General features: G+C 36.1%; 1 protein-coding gene across 3 annotated transcripts in view; it reads left to right on the top strand.

Moving 5' to 3' along the window:
* osbpl9 (oxysterol binding protein-like 9) overlaps nucleotides 1-13617 on the top strand; it is a 66653-nt gene that overhangs the window by 29289 nt on the left and 23747 nt on the right. For 2 of the 3 annotated variants that reach the window (XM_006635048.3, XM_015356542.2), the window contains 6 exons: nucleotides 3694-3789; nucleotides 4616-4663; nucleotides 6499-6528; nucleotides 6625-6675; nucleotides 8680-8718; nucleotides 12294-12387. In XM_006635048.3, coding sequence (XP_006635111.1) covers nucleotides 3694-3789; nucleotides 4616-4663; nucleotides 6499-6528; nucleotides 6625-6675; nucleotides 8680-8718; nucleotides 12294-12387 — 358 coding nt within the window. The remainder of the gene's footprint in view (nucleotides 1-3693; nucleotides 3790-4615; nucleotides 4664-6498; nucleotides 6529-6624; nucleotides 6676-8679; nucleotides 8719-12293; nucleotides 12388-13617) is intronic. The other variant, XM_006635049.3, reaches the window with a different exon arrangement.

Here is a 13617-nt window from a genome sequence, read left to right as displayed (position 1 = left end):
CAGGTGTTGACCGCCTAATAACCTTTTAAGTGGTCCTCTGAAAGTTTCACTGTAGTGGCAGCTGATAGAATTTTTTATCTTGTGTAATTTGGGTCTTTGTAGTGTGTTGCCAGGTGCCACAGTGATGCAGTAGTTAACATTGCTGCCTTGCAGCATTGGGGCCCTGTTTCCGTTCCGGACCTGGGGCGCTAACTGCATGGGTTTTTTATATTTTTGTCCATTCTCGCCAGGTGCTCCAGTTTCTTCCTACAGTCCAGGGGTTGGACTAATTGGTTTCTGTTGAACTTGGCTCTAATGTTGCTGTGTGTGTGCCTGTATCAGTGTGTGACCTGCGATGGACTGGTGTAAGCCCATTGCTTGTTAGGACAGGCTCCCACTCCACCCCATCCCGAATTGGATGAAGCCGTTAGAAGATGGATGAATGAATAGTCTATTTCTACATTTAATACATTAAATCCCCAAGACATCTGTTGTTTTTGCTGCCAGACAGTAATGGAATACTTTCTGGTGGCACGATATCAGCCATCAAGTCCATTTATCAAGCTTTATTCCCCACACTCTGCCATGTTAAACTAGACAGACTGTCACCTTTTCTCTTCATGAGAAAATTGTCCTGCACCAATAGCATAAATATTAACCTTCTGCATTACTGTCAAAGCTACCAGATGCAGTTGTATCTGTGCTTCCACCTTTTTGTGGCAGTGATTTTGTTGTAGTGGTATTGTGTTGAAGGTCTTTATAGTTTAGGGTTTTGTTCTTTCTTTAAGCTTCCTGTGGTGCAGCTGTGGACTGCAGTCATGTTCACCCTGCCTCAGCTGTGAGCATGTAGTCAGACACGTCAACAGTTGCCAGTTGGATATTGAAGGATTGCTGGGAAAACCATATAGACGGTGGCTGTGTTCTGTTTGACAGAGTAATTGGCTGCCTGCAGCCCTTCTCACAGCTGGGCAGTGCAGCCAGCAGACATGACATTTAGGCCTGATTCCTGAGGCACATGAACTCACAGGGCTGAGTATTCATTATCTATGTTGTTGTAATACAGTAGTCCTTAACTTATAGATAAAAAGGTCATTAAATGCATATTCAAGGGAGGCAGTATTTGCCATTGCCAAATTCTGAGAGTTGATCATTCTTTTATAGAACTTTTACTTAGGTGAAAGAAATGTTATCATTGTGTTATCATAGGGGAGCCACACTAGGTTACCACATGCTGTTTTTAAGTCTGTGGCCCAGTTAGATGTCAGTCTAGCATTATCTACCAATCCTAGAGTGGTGGAGACCTTTAGACTTTGGCTGTGCAACACAGACCTAAGGCATTCATATCCGTTACAGCAACTTTGCTGTGCATTTTTTTTCTTTTTTTCTGACTCTTGCCATGATACAAATTGAGCTTCAGTAGTTATTCTCTTATTGTGTTACTATCTTGAACAAGGACGTTTACAATTTAATGCCTGGCCATCATTTCATTTAAAAGTGTGCTAGTTCCACATGCAGTAGTGTCCTAACAGCAGTATCCTGGAACAGTTAAACAAGCTACTTTAATTCCCTTCTTTAGAAATTGAAAACCTGTCATAATGTAAATATTTAGATGCGGATGAGTTTCTGAAACAGTACTGAACCATGCAAATCATGTGTTTACACTAACAGGGAGGAGCTTTTAGTGAACACAAGTCACCATTATAATACTAGTGTTGTGCCCCAGTGATGCTACATGAGATCTTGTAGTTGGTTCAGTCAGTGCCGAATTATTTCGATTAGCAATTCTACTAGGCATCCATTATGGGCAATACGATTTGGGAGCTTTGTGCCATTCCTTATTCTCTTGGTGTTCCCTTTAGCAATGAGATTAGAATTGTTCTCAAATAATTTGGTCAGAAACTCTGGAACTGTACATTTCTGTCATTTGCTGAGCTATATTGTAATGTGTTTCTGAAGTGTACCTGTATGCGGATCTTTGCTGTTTTTGTTTGTAGCCTTCAAGCCGAGGGAGGGAACATGCTGTTTTCTGCAGGCTTGTTCAAGATTAATTCCTCTAATTCTTTATCCTCCAATATCTGTTTTAAAATGTCTGTCTGCCCTCAGCTCAGATCCTGGCTCACTGCCAGTTGGAGATTCTGCAGTGTTTATTATTGTTTTGCTCAGGGTGGAATGATGTGCGAGGTGACTGTCATCTGAAAATATACTATTTAGCAGTTTGTTATCTTTAAATGAAGGAAAGAGATTCAGACAAAGAGAAACAAAGTTCATTTGTTAAGCCATAATTAACCATAAACACATGCTAAACATAGTTTAGCTTAGCATGTCCATGGGCCAATTTAGATGACTGGTTTTCAATTAAACATTTTAGCAGTGAATATCTATTTTCTTTGTCTAGCTCAGGTCTAGCTCAGGTAGGCTGTATAAGTTATGACAAAAACAGAAACAATGGTAAATGTTTGTGTTGTATAAATTAATTGACAGTCTAGTGTTCACGTTTGTGTTTTTTGCTGTATTGTAAGATCTTGCTTCAGAAATGGATACATGCATGGATGAATGGTGATCAATCTAAGCACTGCAAAAACACAAGGTCTCTAGGATTTGAACTGGAACAAAGCTATTGCACATTGCCATTCAGCTAATTTTGCTACCTATAAATATTACTATACAATATTGTTATACAGTAGTACCTATACAACACAGTATTGCAGCAACAGAATCCTTTGGCTTTGCATACTGCTTCTGTAAGAGAAGGCAGGCTGTAAAATATCTGTTTCCTGTGTGCCACCATTGCTAGCCATTTCCCTTTTGCAATTTTGTTGTCACACTTCCCAAAAGACCTTATTTCTTTGTTAGGTATTTAATTGGCAGTACACTGTCACAGTGGCTGGAGCTTCTGCATCACATCTCAGTTCCTGAGTCCTGATCTAGATTCTGAAACGTGGATCCTTTTTACAGTATGTGGTACAGCTGTTCTCCTCAGATCTGCATGGGATTTCATCAAGTGCTTTGGTTTCCTCCTACCTTCCAAAGACATCCTGATTCAGTTAACTAGATATCTCTTAATTCCTGGGTGCCGTATGCTTCCAAAACAGGGTCCAGGTTGCTGTGACCCTTGTCAGGATTAATATCCTTTCTGATGCTGGATGTTTGGATATATTGTCAATTGTTTAATAAACATAAATGTTTGCAGCAATGCACTAGGCAAATTTGGACAATATATGTGAATTCAAGTTATAGTTGCTGGTCACTGTTGGGGTGCGCAAAAGGCAGGACAGGATCTCACATCTGAAGGTTCATGAAGAATTGAAGGATTCTGTCAGGTTTAGCCATAAAAACTGTTGGTTTAGGTAAATCTCTGAAGATTGACTGGTAGAACTAGACATGTATTGCTGAGACCACAAAACTGTTTTATTGTCTGTTACCAATGGCGTTATAAGTTACTAATAGTACTGGAAGCACTGTACTGAATCTGTAGAAGTTAAGTACATTCAGAGTGTTGTTTCACTGTTATTATTATGTACATAAATAATCAGGTGGGAGCGTTTACTACAGGGTGGCTGTTTTAATGTGCAAAGACTCAGTTTGCAGGGGAGACCTGCAAATTCAAGTATGTTGTGTAGATGAAGGATTGCTCGTCAACTTGAACAACATTACTTTGGAGACTGAGTCAATAGTTAGGACAGGGTTTAACACACACTTCTGTTTGCTTTGCAGGAGGCTGAAACAGGGCTTGTTCCCAGTGTTCAGGATTTTGACAAGAAGCTGGCAGAAGCAGATGCCTACCTGCAGATATTGATTGACCAATTAAAAGTAAGCACTATGATGCAGACTCATTTGATACACCCTTTGTTGCTAAGTGAAGCTTTTGCTTTGTACCTTTGAATTGTGATTCTTGCCATTTGAATTCTCATTTGAATGGTTGTTTTTAATTTGTCGAGGCAGATGCCAGTTTGTACATAAGTATCTGATGATAAGCTTTTCCAACACTGATGTGTTTGTTGAGCAAGAATAGAGATTTTGTGCAATTTTCCTTATCACCTCTGTTCTTCATCAAAACTGATGATATAGGCAGAACCCTTTTCTGTTTTATTTATTTTACATTTTCAGTGCAAACAAGGTATAGCACTGGTTTTAATTTTGATGCGAAAATTCTGTTTACATGGTGTTTGCAGGAAGATCATGCCAAAATTCTGGTGTTTTTAAAAACAGGATTATTTTTTTGCTTACTACTAACAAAATCAAGATCTGACATCAGTGGTACATTGCTCACTTGACCAGGGTAAGAGTGTAGACTGTATGTACTGTATAGAGTATAGACACCCTGGAATCCCCAGTTCCTCTGACGGAGGATCCTAAGTGCACCATGGCTGAACAGTGCCCACCTCCTTGTTCTCCACAGCTGCTTCTTGCATCACCTATACTTAATGTATTGTTTCGTCACAGGTTTGCAGTAGATCCTGGGGCAGATAGATAATCATTTGACTACACTGTCCCTGTAAAATGCAGTGCAGAAGTTATCTTGAATGCCAGTGGCTTACATGAAGACAATCCACTGGTGTCCAGTGTGTCAAGAATGGTGTAAAGTCTAGATCCTACTGTAAGTATAGGTCCTAAACATTTATTTAATTGTTTTCAGCTTTTTGATGAAAAAATCAAGGACTGCAAAGAAGATGAATCACGCAGAGTAAGTTTTGACTAATTTTGATTAATTTGTGGTGCAATTGTTGTTGACATCAGTTAGAAAGCTCTCCAAAGCCATCAGTTTACAAGGTAGAATTATAAAGGAGGTTATGATCACAATGCCATTCATCTTCCTCATTCAGATAATGTACAGTGTAGATTTGAAAAGTCTTTTTTAAAGTTATTTTTTAAAAGTAGGTATCACTAATTTGATTACTATGGCTGAGATGAAAGATATCCACACTGAAACCTGTTCTTACTGCTGCCATCTTAAAATTAAAAATGTGATTGGATTCCTCTTTTGGCTGCTCAGTACAGAAAATTGAAAAGATTCATTTTTTACCAGTTGTGAAAGTGACATTTCTCAAGCCCTTTTTGTTCATTGCACTCTGCATCGTATGCACTGTGTCCTCTGGTTCACGCTGATGATGTAGGTTCATTTAACCTGCCTAAAGGCTTTTAAAACATTAACTGCCAAATTGTTGATCAGATTCTCACTAGAGTTACTAAATAAAGCTGCCAGAGTTGTCTTCATCTGGATCATTACACATTCATCATACTGCAAACATTTATTTAATCTTTGTACAGTTAAATATATCAAATACATCAGTTATTTGAGGTCTGGTCTCAGAATCTGCTGCAGAGAGATGTCTGTGTCACTGGGTAACAACATGTGCCAAAGCCTGTCTTGTTTTCTGCTTGGCTAAGCTGAGAAATAAATTAGTTAGAATATTAGGTGGCTTACCTTTAGCCCTGTCAGTGATCACAGCCTGAATTTAAGCATAAATCAGAAGAAAACTGGGTAAAATTTGAATGCCATACATTTTACCAATACTACTGATATTATGCAATGAAACTACTTTATACTGCTTATACTAAAACTTCTTAATACTATGTTACTGGTACTACTGATACTACATTATTCTGATGCTATGCACTGAAACTGCTGTAGAAGTATTAAACATCATAAATCTGTCAAAAAAAAGAACAAAAGTCTTAGCTGTATGACAGCTATATGACTCTTGTCTGGATCAGTGTTCCAATAACAGTTAAGAAGGAAGCAGGCATACGATCAGTGATAAAGCATTTAGTCCTGAGAGAAATATCTGTGTGGATAAGTATCTAAAATGTGGACTCCATAAGTGAATCAGATCAAATTGTGGTGACTGCTGTGTGTAAGAGCACATACATGTAGCAGCTGACTCATTGTCACTGTTACAAATCCAGCCATCATCAAACTAACCGCTAAGGTGTACATATTTCCTATGGATATCAGTGTTAGATCATTGAAGAATTATGGACATTCATTCTCCCACACTACTGGTTATTTCATTTCAGTGTCTCAAAATTGAAATGCAGTCCTAATAAAGGCTAATTAACTTGAAGCACCTGTTTAATCTTCATTAGGACTTTATAGGGTGATTTGGTGTCTCTGGGTTTGTCTAAAGTGGTGTGGATTCCATCCGGGGTATAGTTCCCTTACCCCCTTCAATTCAGGAAAGAATGCCAGTTAAGGTCTATGAAGAGGTGTTTCTCCTTGAGCTTACGTCTTGTCACTTTTTTGTGATTATAGTGAACTTTCCAACATCAGATCTTACATTTTTACTTTAAACATCCTATGTGTTTTTCTAGTAAAGATAGCTCATATTACAGAATAAAAAGAACACAAACTATAATACATATATAAATGTAAGAATGTGTATATTCTCTTTGGTATTGTTTAAATACTTGTTGACCTCATTTGAACATGACAAACATTCCTTTAAATTAACATTTTGAGCAGTTATTGAGGAAGCAGTTTTAGTTCAGCTTTTGTTCACCATTGTTTTTATTTTACAGAAAATTGAAAACCTCAAGGAAACAACTTGTGTGAGTATATGAATTGTTTCTACCAGTTTCAACCCTTAGATGCAGTTTTAGGAGTCTTCTGTTTTAACTAACACACATTTTTGTTTTATTTTTCAGAGTATGGTAGAATCCATCAAGCATTGTATAGTATTGCTGCAGATTGCCAAGGTAATCCTTTTCTAAAGTCCTAGAATATTTTGTTTTAGAAAATCCCAAAATTAATATCACCTCCAAAAGTGTCTTTAAAACTGTATTTCCTGAAAACTGACTGTTTTCTTGGATTTGAGGATACTTGTTCAGTGGAGGATGTTTTTTTTTAAGTATATCAGATTCTCTCCTGAGAAACAGGTCTATATTGAAGCCAAAATACATTTATTTTGAGGGTATTATTACAACTTAATGAAAAAGACAAAAATATAAATCCAGAATAAAGTAATCCAGAAATAATATTTAATGTCCGAGTATTTTCAACATGAATTATTAAACAGATAAAACAGCTTTTGCTTGTATTATTATTTTAGCATAAGGAAATAATTTTCCAGTCAGCCTAGAACCCAACATTGATTCCAAGAAGTCAGCTTTAATGGAAATAGGGCAGATAAAATCTGGTGTCTCAGTGTCACATGAAAAGGAGCATACTATTCTGACAAATCGGTTACATAGAACAGATGATGAAGATTTTTAACGTCAAAATTTGTGATTTTTTTCTTATAGAAAATAAAACAGAAAATACTCCAAATTGCTTAATACTAATCAAGTTGAGGTGATTATCTCAGCCTCTTAAGATCTGTAGGATAATTGTGCTCCACAAATGTTTCTTTGGCCAAGTAAGAAACTTTGTTGTATTAAGTAAGGATAACCGTAGGATGTTTTTAAAATAATAAAAACACCACCAGTGGAGCAGTAGGAAATATAATTTTATACTAAACTTTTCACTTCAGTTTCTGTCTAGAAATTTCTAGAAACTGTACTGCAGAAATAATTTTGCTTGTCATATAGATCTGCGATAGCATATTTACTGATACAAGACCTTTATAATTCATTTGTTATTTTAATGAAATGGAACAGATAAGAAAAAAAATATATTTAGACTTATGATTGTATCAAAACTAACCCTCACTGAATCAGCAACAAATCTGTGTTTGAACTGTTCTTTCTGTTTTTCTAAACTGTTGTTTCTAAATTATATTGCGATAGAAATTTGTTCTAAAATTCACTTTTCAGACTTAATTATTGCTATTGTCTCTGACACTTTGGCTCAATTTAATCATCATGCAGCCCTCCTTTCTCTGTGGCTGCTTGACTTATCCCTCTTGCCTTTGCTTAGAATTATTATTCTGTGTAATATTGAAGGACCAGTTCATTTTTAATAGGAAAACAGGTTTGATATAATAGACTTTTTGCCTCAGGTCTACCCCCAAATGCAGCAAAATTTCCACATCCCCTTTTTGGTTTTAGTCTTGCGTTTGTAAAGGACTAACATTATAGGGATGTTGACCTCAATCCTTTAAAAGTTTTTGTTTTTAAAAGTCCCTCAGAGAAATTCCCAAAGCCTTTCGTAGGAAATCTGTCATGTTTCTATCTTTCTTACGTGAAAAAAAAAGAATCGTGCACATGTTATTATTTAAATTTCTCACATCGTCAGGGATGGAAGACGGTAAGTATTTAATACAACGCCCTTTTTTACAGAAATACTTCTGTTTTTTAATTCTGAATCCAGGTATTAGCACTTGTTGTTTTGTGCGATGTGATCTATCCCCAAGTGTTGTTCTTTTCTTACTGCGCCTTAAATTTTATCAGTTTCAAGGACTCTAACCTTTTCCATGAAAGTGAGCTTACTAGGGTAAACATGTTAAACGTACCGTGTAGAGTCCACTGATAAGAGTCAAATTTATATATTTCAAGATTGTGCATTACAGGACACTTGCCTACTACGGTTATGCTTCTGGTTGAGTGTTCCCTGGTCTAAATCCTGGGATTCAAACGACCTTTTATCTGTGACCTGTGAAATTTCTGTTCAGATTTAATGAATTAAATAATTAACCCACTCTTTCATCTATCCTTTCATAATCAGAACAACATGAGCTTTGTTTTGCATACATCTCAGGTCTCATCTAACATGTGAAGCTGGATATATTGCTTAAAATAATGTTTTCTTTTCAAAATTTTAAGGATCAAAGTAACGAACAGCAGCACGCAAACGGACTGATAGTAAGTCTTGATATTACCTAAACGCTAAAAATAAAGACCTCTCTCCTCTTTTTTTTCCCCAACTAATTTGAAAAATGAACCAAATCAATCAGCTATAATAGAGGGCATGTCTTTTTTTGCTATTTGTAATGCTGACCCTCTTCTATTTTCTTCTGACATTTCTCTTCTGTTGTCTCCCTTCTCTCATTCACTGGCCTTGTACTGTTTCCTTGTTTTCCTTGAAGTGCCTTACATTTCAGGTTCAGATTTCCCCTGTAACAACTGCAAGAAATGGTTTGTCCATCTTTGTCCAATCTGCAGTCTTCCTTGCCTTCTAGATGCAGCAAGTTTATTCTCCCATCATTCTGTTTTTTTTTCTAATGTGGACAGCATCGCATTTTTCTTTTTAACACTGGACTATTTTATCTCGCATTCTGGCAGCTCGGTTGGCTAAATAGCCACCTACATACCCTGAACTGTAAGAAACCTGTGCATATTATGCATATTTGTTTGTTAGATGATTTCTATATTCCAGCAAGTCACAGAAGCTTTTGGTCTGTGAAATAAAATCTGCTGTGTCATCAGAAAACAAATCTGAAAACAAAATGAAAAAAGCAAAACTAAAAATTAGGCATAGTGCCTAATCGCTACTTATGGGATGTGATTTGCATTGCTAATTTAACCTTTGGAGTTGCTTTAGTGCTGAAATTCAAATCTTCTGCTTTTAACTAATCAAGAATTTTGCAACACCATATCTTCGCTATGAACAGTGTAACTTACTTTGCTCTAACACGCTGCATCACACTGCTTTCCTGTTTTTGTGCACTAATCACAAGACTGCCCCAATATTCTAGCTCCTACCATTAAAACAGCTATCAAGCTTGTTTCAAGTGCATCAGCTGTACCATATTTAAAAGTATTCAACTTTTTTAATACCCATCATTTTAGTTTTAATTCATTTAGCTTCTCAAGATCATTCCTTCGTTTTTAAAAGAATACTAAACAGAGGTGTACCAGAGCACAGTCAGGTGTAGGAATAACGTAACCTATACGACTAATACTGAAATATTGGCAAGCAATATGAATATTGCAGGAGTGATCTGAGTAGCCTGAGGTGGACTGGCATCCTGTTTAGGGTGTATTTAAAAAAATCCATATCAGTGTTGTTTTGAGGCAGATGGTAAATTTTCAGACAACATTAAAAATAACTCCTGTAGCTGGTGCTGGCAGAGGGTGTTTTTGTAGGTTGCCTCTCTGTGTACAGCTATAGACCTCTTGTTTTTTGTTCACTCTTTTTCCCCGAATTATAATTGGGGGTTAAAGTGGATCATTTCTACTGTATTTTTAACAGGCTTTGATATGATTGTCATCATGAAACCAAACTATATAAAATGTAAAATATAATTACGTACTGGTTTCAAGTATTCAAGTATTGCTTGAATTGGTAAATGGATTTTGTTCTACTGGAGAAAATATTTAAAAATCCCATTTAAAGTGTGCAGTGCTTCAGATACTGTTGAAGTATCAAAAAGGAAATAAAAATGAGAAATGGGTGACTGCTATGAGCTATTTATCCCTTTCTCTAAAGTTTTCTTGAAACCTTTTTTTTTCATAATCACACCTGCTAGTGATATTGGTCACTGCAAACACTACTTTATATCATGGGCATATGAGTGAATTAAAACATTTATCTTGTGAATGCAAAGTATTGTGTCCTTCAAAATCTGTGGTCATGCATAGTTTTCCTGGTTTCCTAAAAGTAGTCTTTTTTGATGGTTAATGAATACGTGAGATGTACAGTAACAGTTCTTCTGATTATGTTTCTCCCAGTACAAGACATACAAACATGTAAGAACATAAGAAATGTTACATACAAGGGGAATCCAGTTGTTTCTAAAAAATGGGATCTTAGCTTCAAACACAAGTCTAGGTAGCTTGTTTCATACTTCCTCAACCCCCTATGTAAAGAATGTCCACTGTTTCTTAGTTTTAAATGTATTTCCACATTGTTTGCTTCCTCTGGTTCATGTTTCACTATTTGTTCTGAAGAAATATATCAGACTGACTTCGTCAGTTCACATAATAATTCTGAGTATCATGTGCCCTTGTAGTTTTCCTTGTTCAAAACCAAAAAGGTTCATTTCCTGCAGCTTTGTTGATTGCTCTTCTCTGGAGCTATTGCAGAGCAGCAAAATCGTTTCAAATCATGGCAACCAAAACTGTACACAATATTCTAAATTAGGCCATTCAAGCACATTATACACGTTTAATAAGGGATCAGTTTAAAATCTGTGAGTTTATATCCTAACTTTTGTTTGCCTTTTTAATTGCCTCCCTTAATTATAAACAATTTGAAGTCTTTTTAAAATTTTATCAACGTAAACACCTATAGTAAGTCTTTCACGGAAGAGCCTTAAGTACATACTCCATGACCTGCTTAATTGTTATCCTGTGAATTCAGGCTCTTCAGGCTTGGTGGTAGAAAACTTAAACAATTTTTCTCTTTCTTGTTTGGGTTGAGTTGTTGCAGGATCGATGGGCAATAGTGAAAGCTACTCACTGGTAGATACATGCTAGGATTTGTAATATGGAAATGCAGTGCAACCTAAGAGGCTTTGGCACTATGTTGCATATAATACTGTTTACATGCAAAAATAAGGTGCATCTTTCTCTAGAGTGAGCATTTCTGCTTCATTAAGATTCAGGCAGAGAGTGGGTATCAAAGGTGCCAAGAAGCACAAATTAATGCCTTAAAAAACTGTAGGTCTTAACTTCTAAAATGACATTTTAAGCTTAAAATCAATCTCAACCCTGAAACATTTCTCATTTTGTTTCAAAATGGGGGGCTAAATGCCAACTTGTATTTCTCATTTCTACATAGCTGTTTAAAAAGCCTATAACAGAGATTAACATTTCTTTAAAGAGAAGCTGTCATATTTGTCTTATATAGTTCTTACTTTGTAGCACTTAATTTCTGATCTGTTTCATATCCTCTTATGCATGCTTTCAGTCTTCTTTCATGTGCTCCATTTACTTGGGTACGCACTTTCGGGTCAACCTGTGATCAGAGTGTGTGCAGCATTTTGTTTTTATACTGTAGACAGCTCTGTAAAATAATGGCTCTCCTTTAAACTCTCAGAGCAGTTCATCCAAAATGAGTAACCTGAAAAGTTCAGTAAGTAGTAGGGACAGGATCACAGCAAAGGAACCAAAAGCTACAGGGAATTTCTAGGATTAAGGGTTTGGTAGTCATGAATGTTTATCCAGCATATTCGCTCAACGTTCAGTTTGTAGTGATGATAGCTGTGACATCAATATGAATAGCTTTGTTTATTTGCATATTGTTTACAGTTTTTGCTACTACAACCTTTACCCGGAGAATAGGGTTAAAAATGTATGAGGTTTTAGACCACCTCAGCTGCATTAGTGCTCTAGGCAATAAACTTTTTTCTAGTTATGCAGGATATTTCTCAGTAGTATTTAGACCAAATTATCTGTTTAATTTTTTAGAACAGTGCATCAATCATGAGTTGTCTGTTTCTAGTACTGTGATTTCTTACAGTGTCTCCCTTTTTTAATGTGTTTCAATTTTCTAGAGTACTATTAACCCCGTGGATGGAATTTACCAGCCTAACCCTCTGGAATCATCTATAATCAGCGCCATGCCAACTCAGACTGCCCTTCCAACAGGTATGTGACCTTTAGGATCACAAACATGCCTGCAATCTGGAACAACTGACATCCTTGAAATGTTGAAATATGTGCTTTTAATTAGAATAGTTTTGAATAAGGATGGCCCAGATCATCAGATCTTGCATTCACACTAACATGCAGTCCCAAACAGAAGATCATGATGAGGGCATAAGCAATCTCAGTTATTTTTATATGGTCAGTTCTTTTTTTATTTCTATTAAATTATTTCTATTTTTATTTTCTTTCAATTTTATTTCTAGCACTGTACTGGGCTAGGGAGACTGATGTATTGACAAGGAGGGTAGTACGTTTTCCCATTAAATGTCAAACAGGTGATGTATAAATAGTATAATGTCTCAAGGTTGTTATTTGGGCTTGTCTAACAGTTTATAACTAAATATTTAGTTTATACTAAATACAGACTTATTCAATGAGGAAGTTTCCAGAATCTTGAGCAGCAGCACGTAATTTATCAATTTTTTATGTGTGTCTTTTTTTTCCAATTTTACAATCACATTTACTGAGTATTAATCTGGCAGTGGATTTTTTTGTTTATTTAATAGATTGTATAGATCCTTTCTTGGTTGAATAATGAGCTCATTAGTACTTCTCTCTTGTAGGTACTGTAAGTGTATCTCTCTGCTTGGCTGTCCCTTGAGTACTTTGGTAGGGGGTAGCTGAGATCTCTGTAGTAACAAAATAAGTGAATTTTATGTGAAAAGAGACAAGTAGAAAAGGAACCCAGACAAATATAAGTCAACAACAATGGAGTAAAACTGAAGTTTCATGTAACTTTTTTGGCGGTTTTGGCTTCACAGTGAAGCACTACTGAAAGGTAGAGACATAAAATACACTAAACATTGAGTACTTCAGACATTTTCTTTAAAATTAAATATGGTTTCCACGTGTTTCTACAAGGTCTTGACCTGACCCGCTGGTTCTGTCTCTCAGTTTGAATTCTCATTCATAGAGATTGAAGAATTTCGTGTACATGTATGATACATTAATACAATTTTTTTTAAACCAGGGTGATCAATCTTTTTTGTTTTTTATTCTAGAAAGTTTGTGCTTGTGCATGTGAATATCAAGTCATTGAAACATATGTAATGGAAATAAAACTTTTTTATATTTTTTAGTTTTGCTTTTGTGAAACAACCACTCACAGATCCCGTCAAAATAATCATGTAACTGAAAGTTTTGATTGTGATAAGCCAAGCATTGGAAACA

Source organism: Lepisosteus oculatus, chromosome 9 (genome assembly GCF_040954835.1).
Source record: "Lepisosteus oculatus isolate fLepOcu1 chromosome 9, fLepOcu1.hap2, whole genome shotgun sequence".
Taxonomy (NCBI): Eukaryota; Metazoa; Chordata; class Actinopteri; order Semionotiformes; family Lepisosteidae; genus Lepisosteus; species Lepisosteus oculatus.
The sequence above is the reverse complement of the archived record's forward strand: the minus strand, read 5'-3'. Positions and strand labels throughout refer to the sequence as shown.